The 27294-nt window shown below is 41.0% G+C and overlaps 2 protein-coding genes across 7 annotated transcripts in view; both read right to left on the bottom strand.

Annotated features, from left to right (window-relative positions):
- Positions 1 to 315: 315 nt before the first annotated feature.
- On the bottom strand, positions 316 to 8424 carry LOC147162522 (RNA polymerase II elongation factor ELL-like). Of its 2 annotated transcripts, none has more exons than XM_086095803.1 (12): positions 8128 to 8424; positions 7284 to 7328; positions 7075 to 7196; positions 5646 to 5812; positions 4479 to 4777; positions 3538 to 3662; positions 3028 to 3385; positions 2431 to 2518; positions 1865 to 1931; positions 1185 to 1356; positions 1057 to 1101; positions 316 to 970 (listed from the first exon to the last, which is right to left on the bottom strand). In XM_086095803.1, exons 1-12 carry the CDS (start codon positions 8245 to 8247, stop codon positions 845 to 847), a joined length of 1734 nt encoding a protein of 577 aa, XP_085951929.1. In that variant the 5' UTR covers positions 8248 to 8424; the 3' UTR covers positions 316 to 844. The 2 variants fall into 2 exon arrangements, with proteins under 2 accessions (XP_085951929.1, XP_085951930.1); XM_086095804.1 differs by having other exon boundaries at positions 1865 to 1928.
- Positions 8425 to 11991: 3567 nt separating this feature from the next.
- LOC147162521 (single-stranded DNA-binding protein 3) overlaps positions 11992 to 27294 on the bottom strand; it is a 30829-nt gene continuing 15526 nt past the window's right edge. Inside the window, exons 5-18 of one of the 5 annotated variants that reach the window (XM_086094797.1) lie at positions 21868 to 21957; positions 19834 to 19917; positions 19062 to 19121; positions 18919 to 18985; positions 17892 to 17956; positions 17584 to 17645; positions 17463 to 17508; positions 17301 to 17336; positions 15900 to 15954; positions 15643 to 15713; positions 15242 to 15320; positions 15137 to 15165; positions 13862 to 13963; positions 11992 to 12585 (exon numbers count right to left, since the gene is read on the bottom strand). In XM_086094797.1, coding sequence (XP_085950923.1) covers positions 12430 to 12585; positions 13862 to 13963; positions 15137 to 15165; positions 15242 to 15320; positions 15643 to 15713; positions 15900 to 15954; positions 17301 to 17336; positions 17463 to 17508; positions 17584 to 17645; positions 17892 to 17956; positions 18919 to 18985; positions 19062 to 19121; positions 19834 to 19917; positions 21868 to 21957 — 1002 coding nt within the window. In that variant the 3' untranslated portion in view covers positions 11992 to 12429. Of the gene's footprint in view, positions 12803 to 13861; positions 13964 to 15136; positions 15166 to 15241; positions 15321 to 15642; positions 15714 to 15899; positions 15955 to 17300; positions 17337 to 17462; positions 17509 to 17583; positions 17646 to 17891; positions 17957 to 18918; positions 18986 to 19061; positions 19122 to 19833; positions 19918 to 21867; positions 21958 to 27294 lie in introns of all 5 variants that reach the window. The other 4 variants (XM_086094798.1, XM_086094800.1, XM_086094799.1 and 1 more) reach the window with 4 other exon arrangements.

The following is a 27294-nucleotide window of genomic DNA, read 5'->3' as shown; positions in this document are numbered from 1 at the left end:
CCACACAGCACATTAAAAATTAAAAAATAATACTGGATTGTCGTGCGCAAAATCAGATTTCGTTGATGTTTCTTGACCATTTTTTTTTTTACTTAAAAAACAGGAATGAGCCATTTCCATTATGTACTGGATTCAACAAAAATAAAAAATAAAGCCATTGTACTAGGCACCTTGGAAACCAAACGTAACCCATCCTTGTTATTTGGATGCTCTTGCAGTCCACACACAGGTGTGATTATGCAACATAAACAGCGATTACAGGCTGACTGCTTCAATTCTGAGTACCAGTACAGTTAAATGTCATTTATTCACGTCCATTTTTAAAACTCTTTTATTACAACTGAGGCAATGAAGGTGAACAAAAATGACATACGCAAAGTAGACTCATTGGCATGCGTTCTGTAAGACATGTAGCATGCAAAAAGTGTTTTCAACCTTAGAATCATTTCAACATCCAGCAACACATTGAAAAAAATCCCTGAATACGGATTCCAACACCTTGAATAACACCAGATGTCTGTACCTTAAATAGGAGCAACGCTGACGAGCTTTTCCTTGAACAAAAAAACTAAACAAAAATAAAAGTCAGAAGGACAGCAGTGTCTTCTCAGTGTGAACATGGACAATAAAAATACTCCCACTAAAAAGTGTTTTTCTCGCCTCCATCACAGTGCCATCGTTCCGTGTGCGTCACCGCTTGCGATTGCTGCTCCCTACGTCCTCGGCAGTAGCCGGCGTCGCACTCCATGCGACCCGTCACAGCCGACCAGCGACCGTCCATGCGGCGAGACCAGAGTTGCCGGCGCCCTGCTAACGCAACGTTCCCTGGGGAAGTTTCTCCTCGTCAGTTGGGGGCCGACTGCTGCTCCATTTGTCGCTGGTCGAACTTGGATATGAGCTTCTTGATGTGGGCCAGCTTGTTGTGGAGGTACTGACAGTGCAGGCGGTCTTGGCTGTAGCTGGGGTTGGACTGGTAGAAAAGGGCGATGGGAGAAAAGGTCGATGTCATGCAGAAATGCGAGAAATCAGTGTGGCAATTTTTTGAAAAGGACCAACCTTTTTTATTTGGCGATAATCCTGGACGATTTGATTGTGAATAGTCTGTAAAACAATTGGATTATCCGCGAGTCAAACAATGCCTGGGTGAATATCAACCGGCCGTAAGCCCATCCCCCCTTCTTAACCTTGTATTTGTGCGAGTCGTGGTGGAGCTGCTTGAGCTGCGTGTCGAGCTCCATGAACTGGCGGGTGACGCCGTCGATGCGGGCGTGCAGGTCTCGGTACTCGCTGTACTCCTTGTTGAACTCCTCCTTGTAGCGCTGCCGCTGAGCAGGGCTGCTGATGTCCGTGAAAATCCTGCGGACGCACGTCGCAGCGATCAGAAAATTCATCAAGCTTATGTGAACGATCGGGATCCGCGGCATGCCGGTCATTTGTGGTTTTTGCTGGGTTGAATACATCAATTTGAAAACGGGTTTCACTGTCATTAAGCGTTCAACGATTTCGACTAATCTAATTGTAACCCCCCCCCATATTGCAATTAAATATGCAAGGTCATCTTCATGTATTTTGTATCAACTCATGCCGTCTTTTGGTTGCATCAGCTCGTCCCAGTTTAAAGTTCTCCAGGACAGAGCCGAGTAAACATAGCACCAAAAAAAATAAAAATAAACCATCCTATGTGGACAAAGATATCCACAAACAATGTGGAAGGGTATAAAATCGAATACCCGGAGTTTAAATGGGGACATATAGAAAATTGAACTTGTATTCAAATGGTTGTGTGTCTGAAGTACGTGACCATAAGCACAAAAAAAAAAAGAAAGAAGCAAAACAAGACTTGAGGAGTTGATCGTCTACTCACGCTAAATAATCCGTGTTCTGCTCCTCTGCTTGAAGGCAGTCGGAGTCAAACGTCACAAAGGCAGCTTCTGTCAACAAAGTTCAATGGGTTAAAGAATAAAAATACATGAAATACTATCAATTAGAGCTGGGCGATATGTTCCTAAAAAATTGTTTTTCCCCACGAAAATATAATTTCCAATTTTAATACATTGTTTTCCCCTTCACTTATAGCAGAAGACAAAAAAATTACATTGATCTTTTTCTTTAGGGGAATTAAAGTGGTTTGTCGCTTAAAAAACAAACAAGCCCCTCCCCCCAAAAAAGAAGTCACTCGATGGATCAGGAAAATGGCCATATTGGCAACACTGATTGTGCTTTTGTGAACTAGCTTCTCTCTGTTGGCAACTAAGTTGTTCATTTAAGAGCAGATCACAAGGGACAAGGTTTGAACTATGGAAGCAAAAAAGTATCAATTAAAAACAATTCTCACAAATAAACTGGAGTCAGTGAATCTAAAAAATTATTAAAATCGCCCAACCCGGTTATAAATAAATATATTTCTATACAATATTCAAAGAGGCTCACCTGTACGGTCCACAGCAACTCGAGTCGTAAGATCGGGTGAACTGGTCTCTGTTTTCCTTTCTTTGCGACCTCGATTCTTCTCCTCTTTCTTAAGTCACAGTTAAAATGGAAGAAAATGTTAAATACATTTTAAATGGTAAAAAAGGTACATTGTGTAAAATGTTGGAAATTGGAAAAACGGAAATTTTGCTAACATGAAAACTAGTTCCCGAATCCCACGAGTAAATTTTTGTCTTCAAGTATTTTGGCCACATTAGTACTGAGAGAATAAAGTATTATTACAGCTACCCGACAAAACAAAAGGTTGCTTTAAAGTTAAATTGAAGTCATGTTGGAATAAAGTCTGAAATAATACAGCCAACGAACGAAGGGTTCGAATGGCCATTTTTCTCTACGTGGCCTGTAACTCGTTGGCGACCAATCCAGGGTGCACCCCAATCGCGGAGAAGCGCCTGCTGACCTGCCATCTCAAGAAGTCCTGAATGAGCTCCACAGTTTGAATTTGGATTGACGTGAACTTTTGAGAACTATTTGTACGGATTAACTCGTGGGTCCCCCCCACGCCAAGCTGAGAAGTCGAACCCTTGCAATGCTCGCCTGCTCTCTGTGTTTGCTCTTCTTCCTCTTGACCGAGTTTCTGTCCACGCCGGGCAGAGGGTCGCACGTCACGCCAGCCGCTTCTTGCCCGCAGGCCGCTGACAGGGAGTCCAAAAGCTTGCGGGGGTCCAGCGAGTGCTCGGAACGGACGTCGTCGCCCGACGACGCTGCGGCTTTGCGGGTCAAGTGCGATATGCGGGGTTTCTTGCTGGCCAGAGGGTCGGTATACTCCTCCGCCGCCGCCGCCGCCGGGGCGGGTTTGGGACGGTGCGCCGGCGACGAGTTGGGCGTGTCCCGTAGAGGGCTCACCTGGGTCTCGGGGACGGTGAGGAGGTTCTGTTGAGGTTGGAACAGTCTCCTAGACAGCAAGAGCGAAATGTTCATGCATGAATTCATTTTCCGTAGCGATTAATCCGCAATCTTGAGTAAACACACATTTACATCGACACCTTTAGAGTTTTTTTTTTAAAGAAACGGACACTTCTTTTTTTTGCGTTTTTTTGGGGCTACCTGACAAGGATGCGTTTGAGGAGCTGTTGGTCTCCCAACGTGTAACCGGGCCAGTCTTTCTGCAGCTCCTTGTACAGGCTGTCCTTTAGTACAAACGTGTTGTCTCTGCTATTAAGTTGGCCAACCTGCAAGCACAGAATGTACCAAAAAAAAAAAAACACACATCAGCACCAAGGGCTGGTGTGGCCCAGATTTGGGCAACTATGTTCTTCATCAGAACAGAACATACTAGGGCTGCTCGATTATGAAGAAAATATTCATCACGATTCATTTGGTAATAGCTGAAATCACAATGAGGACAATCATTTGTTTTTTTTGGTACAAAAAAAGTAAGTGTTAAAACATGTAAAAAAATATTAAGACAAATACATTTCTTTGAAACATTATAGTTCCACAAGTTCCTTTCGGACCCAAAAAGATTTTAAAATAAGAAAAGGTGCAAATATATACATATAAACAACTAAAAATTTACTATTAATAATCTTTTATTTTTGTAATTGTGGAGTGTAATAAATGAAATTATAATTTAATTTCAATTAATTGCACAACCCTATAACATACGGTTGAACAGCTTGGAAACTTAAAAAGCACAAAACAGTTCAATAGTCCTAAAGTGGTTCAAGAAGGGAGTCATTTTGTGACCATTCTTTTACTTTTAAATGCATTCAAATGTTGTGCTTTTAATCGAGTGAAGCACACCGAGTTACCTCGTGTATGAAACGCGCCATAAAAATGAAGCTGCCTTGCATCGGGCCCACAAGCAATCATTAGGTGGATTATTTTCCTTAATTCATTATTAAAAATGCATTCATTCATTTTGATTTATTTTGTTGGGTTTAGTATAAGTGCCTTGCGAGTGGCTGGCGACCAGTCGCAAAAAAAAAAAAAAAAAAAATCACCCGCCACCTTAACAACAGAAAATGGAGGTACTCGTTACTTACGTCATTGAGCACAGAGTCCAGCGTGTTTTTGTCAGGTGGCGTCAGTCCGTCCTTTTGCAGTCTCAACATGAGCTCTGGCTTCTTGTAGGGCCTGAGGGCCAGCAGGTGCGTCACCCTCTCTCTGATAGGCCGCTGCTGCACGTTGCACCTCCCATTGGACGCACCGGCGCCTTTGCGGCCCTTGGATGTGGCGGCGCTCGATTTGGTGCTGCCGCCCGAGATAAGGGACTTGACAGTCTGGCGGGGTTTGGTCAGGCTGGCCAATGCCGGCGCCGGGGCGCGTACTGTCACCTTCTTACCTGCAGGGGGGGGCGTGGCATCAGACAACGTTTTAAATGAAAACAGTAGTGGATTTGCAGCTTAGTTTTCTCTAATTCATTCAAATAAGGATCACAAACGTCAAAATTAACACTCAGCTCTACAATAAGTAACATTTGCTGACAGACTGGATTGGATCGCGTTGCGCTCGGGGTATTTCCATGACGCGTTTACCCTGCGCTCACATTGGCAAATTACCAATAGCCAATTGCGCAACTTGAGTCAAACGTCTGAATCGTGTCACTTGAACCAGGCTGCGTGAGGTCGACCCAACACGCCACAGACAGGAAGTAGATGTTGCAGAATGACAAAGTGAAAAAGAAGAAGTAAAAAAAAAAAGCAACAAGTGGGTTACAACACACGAGCGGAAGAAGTTCAACCTGATTTTTTAGAAATGACTCCATTTCCACTTAATTAGACAAAGTCATTAGGTATGATCTGGGATTTTTCAAAGTTACAAACGTTCCACAGATAATAGCATAATAATAATCAGACATTTGTATTCAATTAGGGCGATTTTGCCTAAAAATTAAATCTCTGATTTTTTAACAAACAAAAAATGTAATTTATGATTTTATATTATATAAATATATATATATTTTTTTATAAACTTAGAACTTAAAAAGTTTTGCTTTTATTTTATCGTGGCACAATGAAAGGAGGGGGAAAAAAACCCTATCGATGTTATAATTATTTTAATCGTCCACAACAAAACACAAAAAAATTATTATTATTTTTTTTTAATCGATTAATCGCCCAGCCCTATCCCCTTGGTAAATGTAACATTTCCAAAATTCCCCATCGCCACTTCCCATTTGGAAAATGCACCCGACGGCCACGGCGCCGTACCTTGCTTGAAGCGACCCCCCTGCTTGATGACGATGGCCCCCCGGCTGCGGTTGACCTCCTCGGCCTGCGCCATGCTCTGCAGGGCTTTGTCGTACGAGTCGTCCGTGGCCCTCACCGTCATCTTCTTCTGGATCACGCCCAGGCACGACAGCTCCCGCTGCGCCAAGCTGCAACGCACGCCGCCGTGCTTTGTTAGCATTTAAGGCTAATAATGTCATATAGTGAATACTTGTTGATCTATCAATTGACTGCTGACCAGGAGGGTTGGGCGGTGTTCAAGTTTTGACACCGTTTTTATCATCTCCACATTTCACTGGGGTATAACGGTAATACCGTTGCTAATTTGAGACTTTTTTTTTTTATTTATTTAAGGGCTTATCTTGCGCTGACAACAGCCAATCTTTCTAGGAGTTAATGGTCACAGATCTGTACACCGTGTGCTCCGGTTGCACTTGTAGTGTATTCCTCTTTCGTGTGACGTAGCGCATTTGAGTGTGTAGCTGACGCGCATGCGCTCCTTTTACGCCGCGGGGCCAAGCTGATAGCGTTGCCGTAGCATACATTGATCCCCGCGGACGCGCACAAACTTCTACGGTCCTCCACACTTACAAACCGTTTCTCGGTTTGTTGGACTCTTTCCATGGACCCCGCTGTGGGCGCACACAACAAACACCACCCCCCACCCCAAAGCACGCGCAGATACACTCACCTCGGTTTGATTGTGTGTCCATGGCTGAAAAACACCGCTATTTTTTATTTATTTTTTGTATAAATAAAAGCGCTTTGTGGCGCGGCGACAAACTCATCTCTTTGCAGCAGTGAGCGGGGGAAACCGTTTCAGTCCTCATGCAGAGTCCGCATACGCGCCACATTGACATCTGCTGCCAAATTGTAGCGGTTGCATTTTTCTTCTTTTTAAAGGGACCGCTTAACCGAGCTGTGCTGACTGGCCATTTTTTTGCCTGGCTGCGTCTGAGCGGTCATGTGACTGACACATGACTAACAGCTTACTATTTTAAACTCTTATAGTAATATTAATTGTTATAGCATCAGTAATTTGAAAACAACTACAAATGTCGTGTTATCAAAAAAAATATGTTTAATATCATAATAGGTCATTATAAGTTGCAGGTTTTTTGTTTTTTTAAATGACGGTATTGACAGTGACACCGTTGCCATTTTTGGACACCCCGGGATACCGTATTATCGTGTTCCCGCCCAATCCAACTGACCAGTCAATGCTAGCAAAAATTGGCTGCATCGTTTTAGGGTGTTACTTCCTTCAAGGGTTGGTTTAGTGGGTAAAATGCATTCTCAATTTGGTTTAAATCTGTAGATGACACTTCTTGCTCCTGATGAGCTCGTTGAGAATGAGGATTAATGATGAGTAGAAAATGGATGGATGGTTAACATGGCATTTTTATCTCACCCAGAGCCGACTTGCTGGATGCAGTCGAAGCTGCCGTGTGGATTGTCGCGGGCGACGTTGGTGACGCCGAACATGAAGACCCTGGCATCGCCGCCGTTCTTGGAGCAGGGAATTGTGATTTTCTACATCGGGCGAACAAACATACAGAGAATTAGAATGTGTACAAAATTTCATATTTTAATGAAATGATAAGGAGAGGATTCTCTTACCCCTTGGTTTCCATTGAAAGAGATGGTGGGAGGTGCGAATGAAGCCTGAAGGAGAGGAGAACTGTGCATGAGCAGAGACATGTGGAAAAAGTGTCCAATGGGAAACATTGTGGTCATATGACACCTTTTTTTTTGGTTTCACCGTATATTTTCATGTTTGTAAACAATAAGAAATGTCAAATTAAATACGCTGAAATCCTAGGACTTAGTTCTGGATCACAATTGCAAAGTTGTGTGGTACAAGTATCATAGTAACAAAATCAAATCAAAAGAACAAACAATAAGCAAAAGTGTATTATCTGTAAGAGGTGTTAATTTGTAGAATAATTTTGAAAATGACCCGATAATGTGTGAATCGCTTGCTGTCTTCAAAAGAGTTTGAAAAGTACAAGTCAGACTAGTCTGTGACACTGCAGAAATGTCAGAACTTTTTGAACACATTACTTTGAGTGTAATGAAATTGTATGCGTGTGTACAGGGGAATAATGATGATTTCTATATGTGCCAAGGTATATGTAGGCAACTACATGTACATATACTGCCTCAACTTGGAAAGCTCAGTATCTCTTTACAGGTGGTACTTAAAAAGTATAAACATCGGAGTACAAACGCAGGGTGTTAAACTAACATGTAGTGCAAAATAGACACTCAAGGAAAGAACAGATGCCGGAAAAAAATGTTGAGATCAGTAATGCAGTATTTGTACTTCGTTACTTCCCACCACTCCGTTCTTTCCGCATTCTCTTATGTAACACGGAATTCCTTTTCAACTTACAAGTGTGACTTTATTTTTTAAAGGCTAAGCACGATGGAGGTGAAAAGGCGGCTAATTGAGTTAGCTTACCTTGTCGCGGTGGAGGTTGCTAATGGCTGTCGCCGCGCTGTCAGTTAGTTTGAGGTGAAACACGGAGACGTTCGCCAACGAGCCGCCGGACAGCCCGTAGCCGCGGTTCTCCTCCAGCATGGCCGAACGCAGCGAGGCCGCCCGCCTACCTGGCTGGCCGGTTGCTGCTTCCGAGCTCGGCAATTAGACTAACGGACATTGGCCGAGGCTGGGGAAAGAAGAAAAAGGCGATAAGAAAAACAGGCTGCCTTATAGTCCCCCCTTTTTTTTCTCGCGCTCTCTTCTGGAGTACGCCGTGTGACGTCACCATGAATGGGTGGGCTTGATTGGTCTACAGGCGTAAATAAACGCTGACGCAGTTGTGACGTATCCGTCCACTTCCTGTTTGGCTCCTTGCTTACGCATCGGGGATTTTCTTCAAATCATCACCCTCCGGCTTTGTTAGCTTTTAACTTGACGAAGAATTATCACTTTTTATCACACAACTAAAACTAGAACAAATAAAATACAGTACTCAATTAATTTTCTTAACATTTAAATGTGTTTTTTTTAACCAATCAGTAAACTGGACAAAATGTTATCAGGCAACTATAACAAATATAAAATATGACTTATTTATTTTTTGGGCTGAAATTGATCAAGTTCGGGCTTGTGCCGTTAGGGGTCGTCACGCCGTGTCATCCTTTCCCATCGTCTGCAACCACCTCTAACATCCCCCAACCTTCTCTGGGGGTCTTCCCCGAGTTCTCTCACCTGGTAGCCCCATCCTCATCACCGTTCTACCAATATACTCACTATCGCTCGCTCCTCTCGACATGTGCAAACAAAGCTGACTATCCACAGTGCTTACCTGTAGCCTCTTTCATTGGATATTGTAGCCTCTGGGTGTGAGGCAGAGACAAGCCCAAACAAATGCGAGCAGATGCGGCTGCTTGAAGTTGTTAACTTGCAGTAATTTCTCAACACCTTCCATCTTCAAATGTGTTGATGCAAATAGCTGGTGCTGGCTTCTATCATATTTAATTCACACCAAAACAAATAGTTAAAGGTGGTGCTTTTGGCAACAATCCGTTCCGCGGCCTCCCCAGAAAAAGCCATGAAAAAAAATCAAACATGATTTTTTTCCCTCCCAAATAATGAAAATAACACTACAATGTTGGGCTTCATAAAACAGTATGTGAAAATATGGGGCGTCTTGCCTTTACAGGATTTTTCATTTTGTGTTCTAAAAAAAGTTTTACTCTTGTGTGATCCAATTACTCTCCAGGTGTGTTTACATGGGCATAGCATAATTCCTGTGCACATATGATGGTGACATTCAAATAATTTATATTTTCCAAGGAAAACAAACCTTCTTAAAGAGAGGCATTAAAAAGAAACATTAAACCACTGCAACATTAACACAGTGACTTTTGTATACCACTAGATGGAGCCGGCGTTTTACAAGTGGTACCCATACCAACTGAAAAACATTGCTCCACGAGATCTAAATAAATAATAATAAATACATAAAAACACACAGCATACATTGAGTTCGTAGGGCACAAAATTCAAAGTTGATCTCAAAGTGAAACCAAGACATAAAAACGATTATAATATAGTGTACATTTTAAAAAATACAGTAATAAAAGATAATATGGTGGGCATGATACAAAGTGGCTGCGCTGTTCATGGCAAAAGGAGTGAAGTCATTTTATTTGTTTTAATATGTATCTACAACAAGGGGGGAGGGGGGTACAGGCAAAAATGACTGACAACTTGATGAAAACAAAAAAAAAACAAAAAAACACACTTGTCAGTGCAGTTTTTCCACCTTCCCCCAATAACATTTATTTCCATCTAAAGAAAATTTACAATATAAAGAAACATACGAATAAGAAGGAATAACTATTTTTTTGTCTTCTTTTTCTTTAAACTACACGAGACATTTAGGATGTGAAAACTACCCTAACATGAAACAAAGCAAAGGAACACCCCCCCCCCCCCCCCCCCGTGGACACAATGCCTCATATTCAATACTGCTAAAATAAAATAAAATAAGATAAAATGAGAAACTGAACAGAAACAGTCCTCAATGTTGTCCCCTGCACCCCCATTATTTTTCAAATGTTACAATATTTTACAACAGCACAATAAAAATACAGAAATATTCATTGCTGTGGACAGAAATAATAAAAAGAAAGACTGCGCTTTTGGACAAACGCATTTGAAAAATCCTCACTTAAAAAAAAATCCTTCATAGTTCAGAAGAAGGGATATGTATCAACAAAATGGCCTTCTTCTGTCCGATTCACAGTTAAATTGTGCATGACATTTCAATTTTACGACCTCTATTCTGCATTTTCTTTAAATAAACATTTGCCGAGTTTTCATTTAAAGTCTGAGAATGCGCACATCCCGCGCCGTGACTGCACGCACACACGCACGCACACAGTAAGTTTCTGTGATTTGAAATATCAAAACATGTCAATGATATCAAAAATGCATTGTACAGTATTTACACACAAAAAAACAAACAAAATAAAAAAGAAATATGGGAGAGTTCAACATTAATAAAAATCTGACAGCGGATGGTGCCCCACCAGGGGCAAAGCTGGGAGGCGGGGTGGGGGGGGGGGGGGGGGGGTCCAAATTCTGTTGGAGTCATTGTTGCCCAATTATGAGGGAGAAGGAAAAAAAACAAAAACAAAAACAGGGTTGCCGCCCCTATCTGGACCTCAACGTTACGGAAGGCAAACTCATTCTTGTTGAACCATCAAAAAAAAAAAGGGGGGGGGGCATCCCCTCCCAACAAAAAAAAAAAAAGCATCAGTACCTTGTAAGATGGGTCTGGTTGGCGGCCTGATGGCATCACACAGATGAGGACACAGTGCTGCCCAGATCTGCATATTTACACCGTTGCTACGAGTGGTGCAGCTAGAAGATAATAATAACACTTGGTAAAAACAATACAACCTTTCACATGGAGGTCCTGCAAAATCACAGCATCAAAAATCTGGCATTTATCCGTCCTTGCCTTTTACACGGAACCCAGTAAGTGCTGGCAGGAGTTTGCCGGAACTGTATGGGACACTGACGCAGTGCCAGCACCAGCAAGAGTTCACGTAAAAATTGCTGTCACAACTTTGTGCGCTTTTACACAGCAACACGGCATCCTTCTCATCCTTTTAGACAAATGGAGGAAAAAAATAATTAACTAAACTAATGAAAAGAAGAAAAAAAACCCCTGCAAAATTAGTCTACCGTAGCGTGACACAAGATTACATTTTTCCGGTTTTGGATTTCCCACAGAACCCAGAGAAGGCAGGATATTTACAGGATAAGATATAGAGAATGCATCACATAATTACATGATGTTAAACTAGAGGCCTTAAACACTTTTGGAAAGTGACACTTTCTTTTATCACAAAAAAATGTCACACTTCTACCACTTTGCTGGGTTATGTATGGAAGTCAAAGGCGAATAAATGACAGTTTTTCATTTACAGTTTTGATATGGTTATTTTGCAGGATATCTGTGTGAAAGAGGATTTTATAGGCTCATAAGTAAACAAATACTAACAAAAGAAAAGTTCATATATAAATATAGCTGTACATTACTCTGCATGAAACAAAAAAAAGTTTGGTAAAATAAAACTAATTTAAGTATAAAAAAAAAGAAGGGGTAAAAAAAAACGTTGGGTTGGGAAAAAAATAGGTGCTGAAAATGAAGTTGCATTAAAAAAAATACTTGGGGTACCAACATGGGGGGGGGGGGGGGTAGATGGTTAGAGAAAAAAAAGCAGAAATAATTTAGGCAAAGTACACAAAATAAAATATTTGGGCCAAAAAAAAAGTTGCTTATAAAAAAAATTCATAAAAAGAAAAGGTTAGGTAATATATATTTTTAAAGGCCAATAATGCAGGGATAACATTTTACCAGCAGGGAGCAGTGAGGTGACATATGAGTGCAGTGTGCACATAATTAGGTCTTCTCTTGCCAAGTAACGTGTCCTCTGAATGAAAAAAAATATATATAGCATAGCAATATAATTAATAACAACAGTACAATAATAAAAATAGCAATGATACAATACATACACACAAAAGGAAAAAAACTGATCATCACAGCACCTCTGTTAAAAATTTACAAACAGAGGTTGGGAACAACACATTAAAAACTATTAAAAATAAAAACAAACATAAAAATAATAATAATAATAATTATAATAATTAATCAGTCCAATTGAGGATGAAGATTTCAGAGTGTCCTCGAGCATGTGTCACTCTCCTTTTTCTCCATTTGTCCTCGTTCCTCCACGCTCATTGTCTCAAGTCCGAGAAGAGGCTCTTCCTGTTGACCAGCTGCGACTTCCTGCCCGGCCCAGCGGCCATTTTGCATGCTCCCGGAGGGCCCACTTTTTCCCCCAGAGTCCTGGCGAGCTCCAGGGCCGGTCCGGAGGAGGACATGGGCGAGGGCTGCAGTTCACCCGTGAGGAGGAGGGGGGGGGGGGGGTGTTGGTGCGGTATGGGCCAGGAGGAGGAGGAAGAGGAGGCCCGATCCAAGGGTGAGGTAAGAATTGCGGGTGGAAACACAAAAAAACAGGTGTAGGGGTACAAAACAGGAAGTAAAAAAGTAAACCCCCCAAAAAAAGGAAAAATAAAATCACACACTCATCGTCATGTTGGGAGAATACTGAAAAGAGAGAGAGGGGGAAAGGGAGGGAGGAGGGCAAAAATGAGTGGATGTGCAATATTTAAACACTGGGGGGCGCTCACACCCAGAACTGCTATTTGCAAAAATGCTCCTGGAATATAGTCTAACTTCCAAAGATATAGAAAGATACTGTTGATAAAAAAGTAAGTGGGTTATGGTAAGGTAGGTTAGGTGAGCTAAAGCTAAAGGGTAAGGGTAAACACTAGGGTAAGTTAGCTAAGAAGATAGTAGGTTAGGTAAGTCAAGTCATGTCATAGGTAATGTAAGGAGGTGGGTATGCTAACGTAGGTTAGTAAGTATGGTTAGGTAGTTAAAGTAGATTAGATAAGGTAAATAGGTAAGGTAGTGTACAGTATGCATTAGGGCTGGAACGGGTTTTGACAACCGCTTTGTCTACAGTGCTTCCTATCGGGCCCGATTGCGCAACTTTTTTCCTCAGGAGCACCAAGCCACGATGGCGGCGCGCCAGCCAAACACATTGTAGTGGGGTTTGTCCTGCATCGGAGGCTTTCAAGCAATTCGGCATTTGTTTTTAATGGCCAATTCGCATCTCAACTGGAGGTCACTGCCGATTCGTGCACAGCCCTAGTATTTTGATCCAAATCAGGGTAAGAATTATAGTAAAAGTCTTCCAGTTTTTAACGACGCAAGCCGGCTAGCTGCAAGCTAGCACGCGAAGGTAGTCAGGCAGGTTAGATAAGATATGGTCTGAACAGTCCTCTTTTCCCCTTTGAACAACAAACTGTTGGTCCATCTAATACTTTTCATTGATTAATGCAGATGAGGTGTTGATCATCACACGTCACTGTTACACACGCACAACATGAATTTGTTGGCGATTAGTAAGCGGATACAATGCAAGCAGATGGCACCTTTCATTAAAAGGTCTTTATTGTATATATATATAAAAAAAAAAAAGTCAAAAAAAAAAAATCTCAACTGAAATTTGACGGTCCTGTCTGCTTGCATTGATCCACTGGCACGTCAGGGCAGCGTCAAGGTGAAGCGTTAGGGGTATGTGGCGAGGCTGCGACTTACACTATCGCTTTGGAATGGGTTCAAAAAGTTGCCGCCCATTTCTCCGTCGTCTCGCGGCGTTCCGGGAGGGTTGTTCATGCCCCCCATGTTATTCGGGGAACTCTGGAAACAAAAAAGGTAGGAAGCAATGAGAAACTTGACATCACGATGCAGGTCGTGAGACAGAGAGTCACTGAGGGATGGCAAAAAAAGTAGGTAGCAAGTAGTGGTGGGAATCTTTTGACTCACGAATCGATTCAATTCCGATTTTTGGGTCTGCAATTCAATTCAGAATAGATTTTTTATTAAAAATGATTTGATTGACAATGATTTATACTTAAATTTATAGATGTGCAAAGAATCATCATGATCTACTCCAGTCTGACTTGCTAATGCTAATTAGCGCGCTACTCACGGCACTTCTATCACTCAAAACAACGGCTTTTCCTACAAAACGCTTCAGGAATGTACACAGAGAAGCGTCTTAACATTACTCACCTGGCATATGGCATTCCTACGCTGCAAAAAAACAACTTTTATTGATCGTGACTTTTTCCTTCTACTCTCTAATGTGGCTACAACTTAGCAGTATATCAGAACGGGCGGAACCTCACTGCCCCTAAGTGGCCAAATCATGTACAACGTGAACAGCGCTCCCAATAAAAGCACACACAAACTATGGCAAGACAGTATAAAACAATTTAAATCAAATTGATTCTGGGATATTTAAAATCGATTCCGAATCATACTAAATGAGAATGGATTTTTTTGGCACACCCCTAGTAGCTAGGTTTCGTAATTTAAGTTTAGATATTTTCAGTGGCCAAGTGAGGTGAGATAAGGTAAGGCTAGGTTCGTAGTTAAGTAAACAAGGCAAGCTAAGTGTGGTAGGAAATTTAAAAGGAACCCCGACTGTCATGACAAGTTTGCTCTATATTATTTTTTTGGTTGTTACTAACATAACTATAAGATTTTGAATTTTTCAAAAATTATTTCCAGTTTAATACATTTTGTAGAAACTTCATTTAGACGTACGCCGCCGTTGTTATTTAAGTCGCAACGCATTCAGTGCAAAATGTATTACATTTTTGAAAAATTAATCTCATAGTTATGTTAGTAGTAACAACCAAATAAATAACATAGCGCAAACTTGTCGTGACAGTCGGGGTTCCTTTTAAGGTAAGATAATGGTAACTGCGGAATGGAGGTAACGTAAGGTGAGTGGGAAGATCAAGGAATGTAATGTAAGGTCAGGTAGTTCATGTAAAGTTAAGGTTTCAAGTTGAGGCTACTCACCTTTGGCAAGCCGTCCATATCTCCAGACCCTGTGGGATCACGCCACACTCGGGTCAAAAATCACACTTGACTAGTACGCGACGAAAACGAGCATAGAATACGCACCAAGCGATCCGTTCATGTGGTGCGGCTCCATGGCTCCCATAGCGCCCATCGGCCCGTCAGGCCCGGGTCCCATTGGGAACTGGCGCAAGCGGCAGAAAAACAGGAATTTGTTGTTAAAGTAAGAATTAAGATGGTTTTCAGTAGCGTGTCGCCAATAATCCTGTCTCAAAACTCTCAATAATCTGGTATGTAGCGTGCAAATTTGGTGGCATTTCCCAAAAAGGAGTAGGTTCAGGTACGACCCCTCAAAATGACCAGAATCCCTTAAAACAGCACCTTCAAACCAAAATGGCAGACAACAGAACGCACCAGAGCGTAGATGAACGTGCGTTACGGATTTCTCGTCAAACGGACAGACATCAGGGCACGTTTGTTTTCATTTGTGCGAAATTAGCACTTACATTGGGTCTGTTGCCTCCTGGTCCAATTGGATTCATCATTGTGTAAATGTTTTCACTAGAGTTGGTCGAATCTGAGCAAAGCAGACAAAATAAGATGAGTTAAAAGACTGCATTGAGGTGAGCTTTGTACAAAAAAAAGGACAAACAGCAAGAGAGAAGTAGGCCTATGAGGAGAGGAGACATGCACGGTGAGGGGAGTGGGCAAGATGGAGAGGATGCGGGTGGGATTGGTGGGGGATCTTAGGTACGTGACGCACCACCTGGGCTGGGCATGATGGGAGTTCCGGGTGGACCACCTCCACCTGGAGGGCCCTGGGAGCAGAGAGAACGAGGGATCAGGTCAAAGTTCACACCCATCAGAAGACAGAAATATAATGTAACCTCCAAAGGGAAGCACAAGCCCTTGCGTCAAGCTTTTTAACTTCCAAGTTGCTTTAATTCCAAAATTATTAGAAAATCGAGTCACGTGAATTCATAACCAGTCATAAAAAATGTTTGTAAAAAAAATAAAATAAATATATATATATTTATATATATATAAATATTTATATATATAAATATATATATATATATATATATAAATATTTATATATATATATAAATATTTATATATATATAAATATTTATATATATATATATATATATAAATATATATATATATAAATATATATATATATATAAATATATATAAATATATATATATATATAAATATATATATATATATATAAATATATATATATATATAAATATTTATATATATATAAATATATATATATATATAAATATTTATATATATATAAATATATATATATATATATAAATATTTATATATATATAAATATATATATATATATAAATATATATATATATAAATATATATATATATATATAAATATATATATATATATAAATATTTATATATATATAAATATTTATATATATATATAAATATTTATATATATATAAATATTTATATATATATATATATATATATATAAATATATATATATATAAAAATATATATATAAATATATATATATATAAATATATATATATATATAAAAATATATATATATATATAAAAATATATATATATAAATATATATATAGATTTAATAAGATTTAATAAGATTTTAGAATGGCAAGTTTCAGATTTGAATACAATTTTAAATTTGAGTAGAACACACACTTGTGTATTATTCAGAAGTTCACAGCCTGAAAAGCTGATTCTCCTTTGCTCAAAAAATTCAAGTATTATCCAACATCCACATAGTAATTTGATAAGAGTGGGAATATTTGAATTCAAATGTTTGTGTGTAAAGAGATGTTCTCTACTATTTTGCTAACAGTTTTGGCTATTGACACTCAAGCCTTCATTGGAGCTTCCACCGCTTCCTGGTGCGAGATGAAGTACTCTCGCAAGATCTCAAAAAACCCGAAATGAAAGTGCACCTTTTTCTCAGGTACATGACAACGCCTATCTAATGCAACGGATTTTGCTTGGAATAGTTTCTGGCAAAAAACAAAGCTTATTACACTTAAGAAATTACAGTAAATGTGTATTATTAGTATATTATTATTAATCCCATAGGAACATTCAGAACTGTTGCCATCATAAAAGCTTTATCAAGGATATTAAGAGTTTTTGCCAACTCACCACATAGTTGCCTGGAGATGAAGAGGAGTAGGCTATCTGCGGAGGGAAACCAGACCATCACATCTTAGCTTGGGCAGACGATAAAAGGCGATCCAGAACAGAGTCACATGTTGCTAACAAGGCAAAGCTAATGTTTGTCGTGTGTAACAGTGGATGACTCACTGAGTTAGCGTTAGGCCCTGGCCATGGACCTCTTCCGCCTGGACCCCTGCAGTGATATAGTGGAACATCAACAACACGGTCACGACAATCATAAAGAGTACAGGAAGGACTGTGAACGTACATGTTCATTCCTGGCATGGGGCCGCCCATGGAGTTGGGTGGGGGTCTCATGCCCCCGTAATTCTGCGAGATAAAAAAAAAAAGAAGAAGTCAAATTCAAGATGTTTTTTTATCATAGAAAGTACAGTAGTGCCTTGAGAAACAAATTTAACTGTTAGCAAGTCAATGGAATTTTCCAGCATATGTTAGCATTAAGCTATCAGGCTAGTTTTATGGCAACATTGCTTGTGTTAAATACACGCCTACTCGTAAATTGGGTCACTCTTATCTCAAGGCATAGCTGTATACGTGAGGGTGTGGCAGTGGTACCTGTGGGCCCATTGCCATTCCTCGAGGAGGGTTCATCCGCATCGGACCACCCATGTTCGGATGCCCTGAAACGAAAACCCAAAAAGCTTTTATTAATTCCGTCGATAGATGGTCTCCCTCAAGTCTAATTGAGACACACGGCAGACTAGGCTGCGTTCTAATCCCATTAGTTCAAATCCTGTGGCTGTAATCTCCAGACAGAATCGCCATAGACCTCTGTCGTCCTGGGCCAGACTCACCGACTCAAAATGAGACCACATGGGCGTAAAATGACTCAAAAAATGACTACAAAATGCAATAATAAAATCATGGCTGGAGCAATTTAATTTTAATTTTTTTACCCTAAGGTCATTCTTATGACAAAGACATTTGTGACACTGTTTCATGGACTCCCTTCAATGCAAATTAATAAAATGAACAAACAAAAGACAAAATATATATATATATATATATAAATAACAATAATAAATAGGGGTGTTCGGCAATATATCGCGATATTACAGTGCACAATTCTCAAATCGATTCAATATGCGGCCGAAATCGATGCTTAAACATACATTTTTTATAAGAAATATTTAACAAAACGTTTTACTAAGGGTTAAGGTTCACACTTTAAGCATTAATATTTTATTTCAGTGCTGTTCAAACATGAAATAGACTTCAACCTGTTTGGTAAATACAATGGCTCAGTTTCAGATGAATACATTTTCATACAAATCTTACAGTGTACATGTACAAGCTTACTGATGAGTATTTTCTAAATTTGAGTAAAAAAAAAAAAAATACATTTATATATCTATTATTTTATTCTTCATATCACTGCACGGCAAAGTTAAAAAGTAAACAGAAAAGCAGAAATCCAAAGTTGTAGATGACATGAATGTATCACAAACTGGTTGTCGTCCTATTCTTTAAGGAGATGGGATTTGCATACAGGTGCAATATGTACCACGAAACAATGGGGTTTCTAAAATAAATGAAATAAATGAATGAATATATATTTTGTTTTTAACATGAGACGCTGTACCTTGCGGTCGTATCGGGTCCAAACTGTTTGGCAGGAGAGGCTGCGATCCCGGGATTCCACCAGGAGGCTGAACATGGAGAAAAAAAAGTGGTAAGTATGATCAGCCGCCACAATTTGAATAAGAAGAGGGGCGTTCCTTGTACCTGATTTGGCATTCGTAGAGCGGGGCGCGGTCCACCTGGGTACCGCGGTGACATGAAAGGCTGCAAAAAGAGCAAAAAAGTGTGAGATTTGGGATAAAAGTTAACGCCGAGGACAGACAGATGAGGCGGATGACGTGTAAAGCCACACATCTCTCGTTGCGGTCGGCGTAAGCCGACTCGGCTTGCGGTCACGCTGGTTATACGCAAACGCGTCGGGGCCAACAACATCAAACTTTAGAGGAAGCATTTTCCGACTCGGGAAACCAGAAACCGCGAGAACGAGGATCCGAGTTCGGGCTTGAAGTTAGTAACCTTGCTGGCTAACCCCAATTCGGATTTTTCTATTTAGGACCAGGGTTGAAGTAAGGATGTGAGCGCATGCTTGGTCACTTGTTTTATTCATAAGCTGTGAGAAAACGCAAGCAGAAGGGAGGTGTGTGTGTGTGGGGGGGGAAGGGGGGGGGGTGAGAATGCACAACCCTCCATAAGCAGCTCCAGGGGGAGGGGCGAGGAGCCAATAATTTATCCCATACAGGGACATCCGATCCTGGACATGGCCTGCTGCCTCCTGGATGATCTACTAACGGTGACTGGTTGAGATTATGTTTCTAGAATCTAGAACCAGAACCAGGCGAATGGACCTGGAGGGCCAACGAGGAAGAAGGTGAAAGGAAGCCTGGTGGGGCGAGGAACGGGGGCTTGCATTTGAGTGGGCTTTTGGAGAGAATGAAAGGAAGGGAGGTTTGCTGGAGAGTGAGTGTTTCCCTCTTACCTGGCCGTGGGGTCCCATCATGGGGTTGCTTGGGTTGTGTGTGGGGGGCTGTGCGTGGGGGGACTGCTGAGAGCCGGGTGGTCCCTTTAAGAAAGAAGAAGGGTGGGGGGCGGGGGTTATACCTGGAGCAAGCGCCCCTTCGTATTCACGGATGACTAACTTTGAGGATAATTTATGGGGAGAGAACCTGTGCTCACTACACTTTTTGAACACCAACAGCGAATTCACTATACTCTCGAGTTCAGTGGATCTCAATTATTTTTTGAATGATTTTTTTTTACAGAAATTGCCCCCCCCCCAAAAAAAAATTACTTTGCTTTTCGAATTAGAAGAATAAATAAAAAAAGACTTTGTATTCCCAAAACTGTTTGTTCACAGGGATACTCGAGGATTAAAAGCAAATTTATTTCACTTAAAAAATAAATATATATATATATTTTTAAAAAGAAGCCATTAGCACATTATGCACAATTTGAGCATTTCATTTATTTTAGCGACTCTTCGCATACTATCTATGTACCACCACACATTGAGAATTAGCGCTAAAGTGGCTAACATTTTTCTTTCGTGCAAGTACAAAATGTACAAAATGTACAAAATGGCATTATGTGGGACACGCGAACGGGACTATGCGCTTGACGTGTTGCAATCATCACGCGGAAAATGGTCGACATAGGGATTAAGATGCCTCCCGACTGCGACCAGGAAACGCGTTTGCGGAAAACAAGCAACGCTCTCTGTCAAATAAGTCCCTTCAACACCACACACGGACCCTCACTACACCCCCACCGATGTTAAAAATAGCTCTCCCATTCCTTACTCTCTTTCTCTCTCTCGCTCACTCCATCCCCTTTACGTATGCACTCATTAGCCTCGCCGCCTTGCTTACAGCACCAAAACAATGGTGGCGGGTGGGTGAGCGCGAGTCCAGGTGGAGGTGATCTTTCACATTTCTCATCTCTCCGTCCCTCCCCGCTTCCTTATCGCGCTTCGGCCAAATGCCAAAGCTGTCCATCACGCCGCCGCGCACACAATGTTTTAGCTGATGTGCGGCGGTGGCGCTATGATGTGCTGATGCGAGCCGCTCTCAACATCGCAGAGGCAGAGATGGAGGATGGAGGAGTGGGAGAGGACAAACGTGTGAATGAAGGAATGAACGGTGGGATGTCAAGAATGGGAATGGGACGTTATAGACTTGAAATAAAAGCTCTTTTTTTTGGTCCATAAAAAATTATATTATTCACAGATTGTGCTTTTGTGTGCTTCCCCCTGCATTCACCTATAGAAAACGCAGATGACAATAATAATACTATTTGCGGGGATAGGGATTGGGCTGACCCGCAAAATAAATAAATAAATTACAAAAAATTTAAATCACACAAATTCTTCAGAAAACACGAAAGCGAATGGAGAAACAACAACAACCAAAACACCCCAAATTAAAAATATATATATTTTTAAAATATTGAAAAAAAATTGAGGGGAATAAAATCCACGAACGGCATACGGGTGCTGAACCCTGAGTATGCGGTTTTGACTTTTGAGAAAAAAGTCCTAATGTTGAATTTAATGATAAACATATACAAAAATAATGTATGTTACAAGAGTAGTCATCTTGTTACAAGCTAAAATATTAAAAAAATAAAGTTGTAATATGATGACAAACAAATTTTGCTAAAGGGAATAAAATCATCATGTTCCAAATTGTAATCTTCTGAGATGAGAAAAAAAGTCCTAATATTCCACCCAAAAAACTGTTTAAGAATAAATTTCAAAACAAGTTTAACAAGTGTCTGAACAAAATATTAAAGAATAGTCATAAAATGACAACTTTATTCTCATAAAATTGACAACTTTTCTCTTATACTACAACTCGATTCTCTCTTTTCAGTGTAGCTCTAAAACTACCTTAAATTTAAGGAAGTCACATTCAAGGAACAAGTGCTGCTAAAAAGAGGCGGGACTTGACAACAAGACGTTTGATTGACTGATTGGGAGATTTAATTGATAAGATTGGTTGTGGCTGGCCGATACCTGGAAAAAGCCCGGAGGCATGGGACCACCTGGCATAGCGTCGTTGGGGGGCATGTTACCCATGACCGGGCTGGGCGCTGCTGCCGCGCTCTGAAAAACAAACAAAAACAAAGCCAAGGCACTCAATGTGAAGTTTGGAATAGGAATGTAAAGGGCGCAATGGTAGCCAATTTGCTGAGGGGGGCAGTGTCTCTCACCCTGGCCCGGTTTCCTCTCTACATATTAAGTTTAATGGTTAATTCAGTAAAGTGTATCCTATTACCGCCTTAAAGCATTACCTAAAGAGCAGAATGTAAAGGTGTCATCTTTTTTTTATGCTGACAAATTAGGACAAAGTGTTCAAGGAGAAATCTACATTAAAAAAAAAAAAAAAAACATGGCAAGTTGCTATACGACTTTAGTGTTTACGGTCACTAATATGATTATGGCTTAGTTGAACTTTAATGCTCAGGATGATTTGTTTGGGAATTTGTTTTCTTTCGTTCTGTGGCTTCCGTACTGGAGCGGCTTTTTCTGACCCGTCTCCTGCTATGAAACAGACAACATGAGCAGAATCATTATCACATTGTTTTGCGCACGACAAAAAAGTCACAAATTCAAGCATGCTGAGTGTTTCCTGAGACGTGGCGCCCGATTATACCTTGCTAAATCAGTAATTTATTCATGATGGAAACCTTTAACCCAAGGTATGTGCTTGCAAATTGCAAATATTTTGAATATATGGCCATTTATATGATCAATTTTACATTAATGATCACATTGTCATTATCTGTTTAAAAAACACAACAACAACAAACATTGACTTTATTTAGTTAATGCTCGGGGTAAATGCTAGGGTAAAAAAACGTTTTCAAAACCCCTTTGGCATCAGGATAAAATTAATTATAGAGGGGGGAAATAGCTTTTGAAATTAAATAAAAAATAAACAATTTGTGAAAAAAAAATAGCTTCAGTCGTTAACTATCATCAACTACTACCACTAGAGCAGTGTGATACCGACAACATTTTATATCCTGAAAAATGCTAAATGGAGTGCACTTTTATAGTGCAAAGATACGTTTATATCTCAATAAAGTGCGTTTCTGTCAACTAATTAAACGAATTTTCTCTTATCTCCATTTCTTGAGCGCTAATTCAATTGGAGTCTATTCATTATGCGTTGGTTTATTTTGGACCGTTGAACCAGGCGGGCTAAGCAAATGTGCCAACTGGGATTTAGACAAATCAAACAATTACATGCATTACATTAGTTACACAGTAATATGATCTGGGGGGGGGGGGCAGCTGGCAGCGTACAATGCAAACACATACGACATGCGTGCAGTAGTAAGCAGTGTTTAAAAGCCATCCATCCATTTTCTATTTCACATTTCCTGTTTAGGCTCGAGAGGAGGTGAAGCCAATCCCAGGTGACTATATCCTGGACCTGGACTGGTCGGCAGTCAATGACGGGCACTTTCCACCGTGGAGCCAGCACCTCATGCACTATTCATACACAATAACAAGTGCAAAAGCGGAAGAAAAAAAAATACAACTGTGACCTGCCTGGCAGTTGATTTTCAAAAAAAAAAAACCACAAAGAAAAAAGACAGAAAAAAAACAGGTTTTGGTGTGTCACAAGAGCGACAAACACTTGTTTTCCATCTCCTATTGTTAGTGGAACAATGCAGACAGAAAGTGAAAACGAAAGTGGAAATCTTGGGGTGGGGTGGGGTGGGGGGAGTGGTAGGAAGGGAGCCAAATGATTCAGCCCGGGAGTTAAATATGATATAACCGTATTCTCGTCCGCACACAAGTACACTCATGTTGGAAGCGCTTACATAAGCATGCCGGAACAAACACGCACAAACACACACGGGTACGCACAAAGAGTTGCATCACAAGCTTATAAAATGCTGCCTTTCAGTTGTGAGGCAGACGGAGGGAGGTTTTAGTGTGTGTGTGTGTGTGTGCGCGCGCGCGCGTGTGCATTTACGGGTCAATTCTAACCAACACACACGTGTGCACCTTACACACATTCGCTACAATGGACGCACTTCCAATTATTTTCCAGCATAGCAATAAACGTCCTTAAGAAGAAGCCAATGAAAGAAACAAGAAAATCACGCACACGCACACACACACACACCAAAACACACATCCCCCATCTTTATGCTAATTCCGCGAGCAGGCCACAGAGTCCCTGGGGAGGCAGCAGGGTCGACTGCCTCTTTCCCTCCATCCTCATCCCTCCATTCTCTTAACCTCCCCAGTCCAAGACATATTCTTCCGTGTGTGCGCACCCCTAAAAAGCTACTATTCCGTCCCCATCAAACCCCCCCCCCCCCCCACACCCACCCCCTCTTTCCGAGTAAGGGGCGTCAGAAGCTTGCAGAAGCTGTTGCCATGGAGACAGGTCCTATCTGCACTCTGTCCCCCTGGCATCCCCCGCTCCAGGAAGGAGAAAGAACAAGAAGATGCAGAAGAAAGAGCGAGCGAGCAAGAGAGAAGGAGTTAAGATAAACACGCAAAGAGACTGAAGAGGAGGAAGGGAACATTTGGCCACCATCAATCATTGTTGCACGTTACTGATACGGAGTGTTAACAACATCTATTAGTTCTTGTTACGAGGTGAATTTAGCAAGAGCCTTTACTGAAACCAACTGGTTCCACTAGGGACGCGTATCGTTTAGATTTTAATGATATTACTGCTCCTAAGTATATTGCTTATTGATCTGGTTACTTTAATGGCATTCTTAAAATTAAAACTAAAGTAATGTATTTCATTTCCGAATATGTTAATTCATTTTGTAATAGCATTAACTGAAAAATGATTTACAGATTGTTTTTTTAATTTTTTTTAGAACAATTAGGTTCACTAATCTATTGGTAAACACTATGTAAGCATTTTTGTTTCCTTTTCTTTGTCTCTAATCTTTGTTAAAACCGGTAAGGTAATTTAGAACAGATTCTCATTTACATGTCGGCCAGGAGGGAATTTGGGGTTCAGTGGACACTTGGACAGCAGACAGCCATTGGACGACCCGCTCTACTAACTGAGCCACAGCCGCCCCAAAAGAAAACCGGCGCAAATAGCAGTTATGTGAGGTGAGATGTACTTGCTAAATATTCAGGTTGCTTGTGTTTCCCCATCCAATTTAAAATAACGTTCACATAGCCTCAATAAATAGAAATAAATGTGCATAATTTGAGACTCCCTGATTCCTAGCAATTTGCAAACTGGGGTAAACATGAGGCGCTAAGCTAACTTGCGCTTGCTAGCTGGTACGGCCAAACGCTATCACTCCATAGTTTGGGTTCCCGCCTCTATGGCAGCAATTATGTTTGACCCCTGACAATAACTGTAATCACTAAACGCGGATCATGAGTAGCTAAGCATGCGACACTGAGCAAAAAGAGAAAACAGGAAAAGATGGAGACACCTATGCTAATCACTAATTTAATGATGAATACATGATTCGGCTTAAATGATTAGTCCATTAATATAATACATGATCAACTAGACTTTCATAAAGAAGAAAAGTCATACCGAGCTATGTGGACTTTTATGTAAAGGACAGCGGAACAAGTCGGAAGTCTTATACGGGAAACTTAGTTTCAAAATCCCAACAAATTGGGCCAGTTTGGGGCACCCGCGCCATGTGTAGAGGCTCGTCCTCGGAGCAGGAGACCCGGGTTTGATTCCCGGGCTGTGCGGTCCTTTCCTGCAGGTCATTCTCGCTCTCTCCTGTTTCCTATCTACTCTTCAGCTTGTCCTGTCAATTAATAATAATAATAATAATAATAATAATAATAATAAAAACTGGGTCATTTTCCCGGAACTGATTTGTGTTCCAGCAAATGCCCAAATAAAAACTTGTCAAGACAGATGGCCACCGACACAGGTTTTGGGTTTCTTATTGCTGGAATGGAGTTCTTTTGGCACGAGTGTGGTTCTAATTTCTATACATGTTAAAAAAAAATAACACTAATAAATCCTTAGACCACTTTTAATATGATTCAGCGCTAAATAACTCAACTGAGCACCAGAATAAAGCATTTGAATGTGACTTAAGCAGTTGACAGGCCTCTTACTTGGAGGTAATCTCCACCATAGCTGCCTGCAGGGTCAGGAGGAGGTGATCTTGTTTATTTCTTCTTTTTTTTTTTGCTGTACAGGAAGCAGGTTTTGATCATCTGGCCGCCGGCAAACAACCGCAGACGTGCGACATAAAACGCGCAAGCTTTGATGGCGAGTGTAAACATTGCGAGTAGGGCTTCAAGCAGCTGCGGGTGGGCGACCCCGAGTATTTCCGCGGCGTCTTCGAAACGTTTTACGTGCCCATGTAGTCTGTGGCTCCCCTGCAAAGACGTAATGAATGGGCCACTGGAAATGAATGGCGAATCAGAACTTTCGTAGCATATTGTCTTCAGGGAGGAATGTTCGGATGGCACGTTCCGTTTCCCTACGTCACGCTACATTCAGAAGTAGTTGTGTGTGTGTGCTGTATGGGAATATTTGGCCGGCTAGGAACAAATGTAAGCCAGTTTGCTAAGTTGGACGTCGGACGAGAGACAAACTAGCTTAGCGCTAGCTAGTATGAGGCTAGTACAACAGAACACAAATGGTTGGTTGTTTTGTTTTGTTTTTCTTTTAATGGATTTTAAATGGGACCAAAGAGAGAAAAAACATCCAGTCTACATTTGGCCAGGGTACGGAGTGTGATCCTGGAGGTTAAAGTAAGTTATTTTAAGCAAAAAAAATATATAAAAAAAAAAAGTCGCGCGGACGGCGCGTTTAGGACGTTTCCGGCGAGCATTTCGCTACTTCCTCCGTTTCGCCGGGGTTGGCTGAATTGAACTTTTGGCGCCATCGCATTAGCGACAACCAACCAGTGTCGAGATGGTCCACGTCACCAAAAACGTGACACAGCAGACAAAACACATGAAGCGGTTGTGTGCAGAGCGTGTAGCATAGCAATGGAGGATAGCTTGACCGTCGCAGTTTGCAGGCTGTACGACACGCCAATCTACGTGTACCGGGACCGGGTCAAAAAAGAGATTGCTTTGAGGATGAAACGTGGAGGTCGGCATATGTGGCGAGTTTGTTTAATTGGCAAAGTGTGACGCAAGCCAGCAATGCTACAACAAAGTTAGCACAGCCTACCAAAGCGGAAATCCCTCCTCTTCCTCCATTGCGGCGCGGAACGGAACGAAAGAAAAAAAATCAATTGAGAACCCCGCGACCAAACACGCGTGAGACCAGCGTAGCATCGCGATATTTCCGGTTCGGTCTGAACGTAGCATTAAGCTCACAATTTTATCACACCATCGATGTCATGTTACGATAATTATTGTAATATTGTGGGGAAGTTTACGGTATTGCAATAAGCCTCACAGTACACGGTCTGCGTGTTTTCGCTCACATTTTGGTCAAAAAGACATCGT

This window comes from Leptonotus elevatus, chromosome 14 (genome assembly GCF_054856555.1).
Source record: "Leptonotus elevatus isolate MCC_2025b chromosome 14, RoL_Lele_1.0, whole genome shotgun sequence".
Taxonomy (NCBI): domain Eukaryota; kingdom Metazoa; phylum Chordata; class Actinopteri; order Syngnathiformes; family Syngnathidae; genus Leptonotus; species Leptonotus elevatus.
Note: the sequence above shows the minus strand (reverse complement) of the source record. Positions and strands in the feature narration are given on the sequence as shown.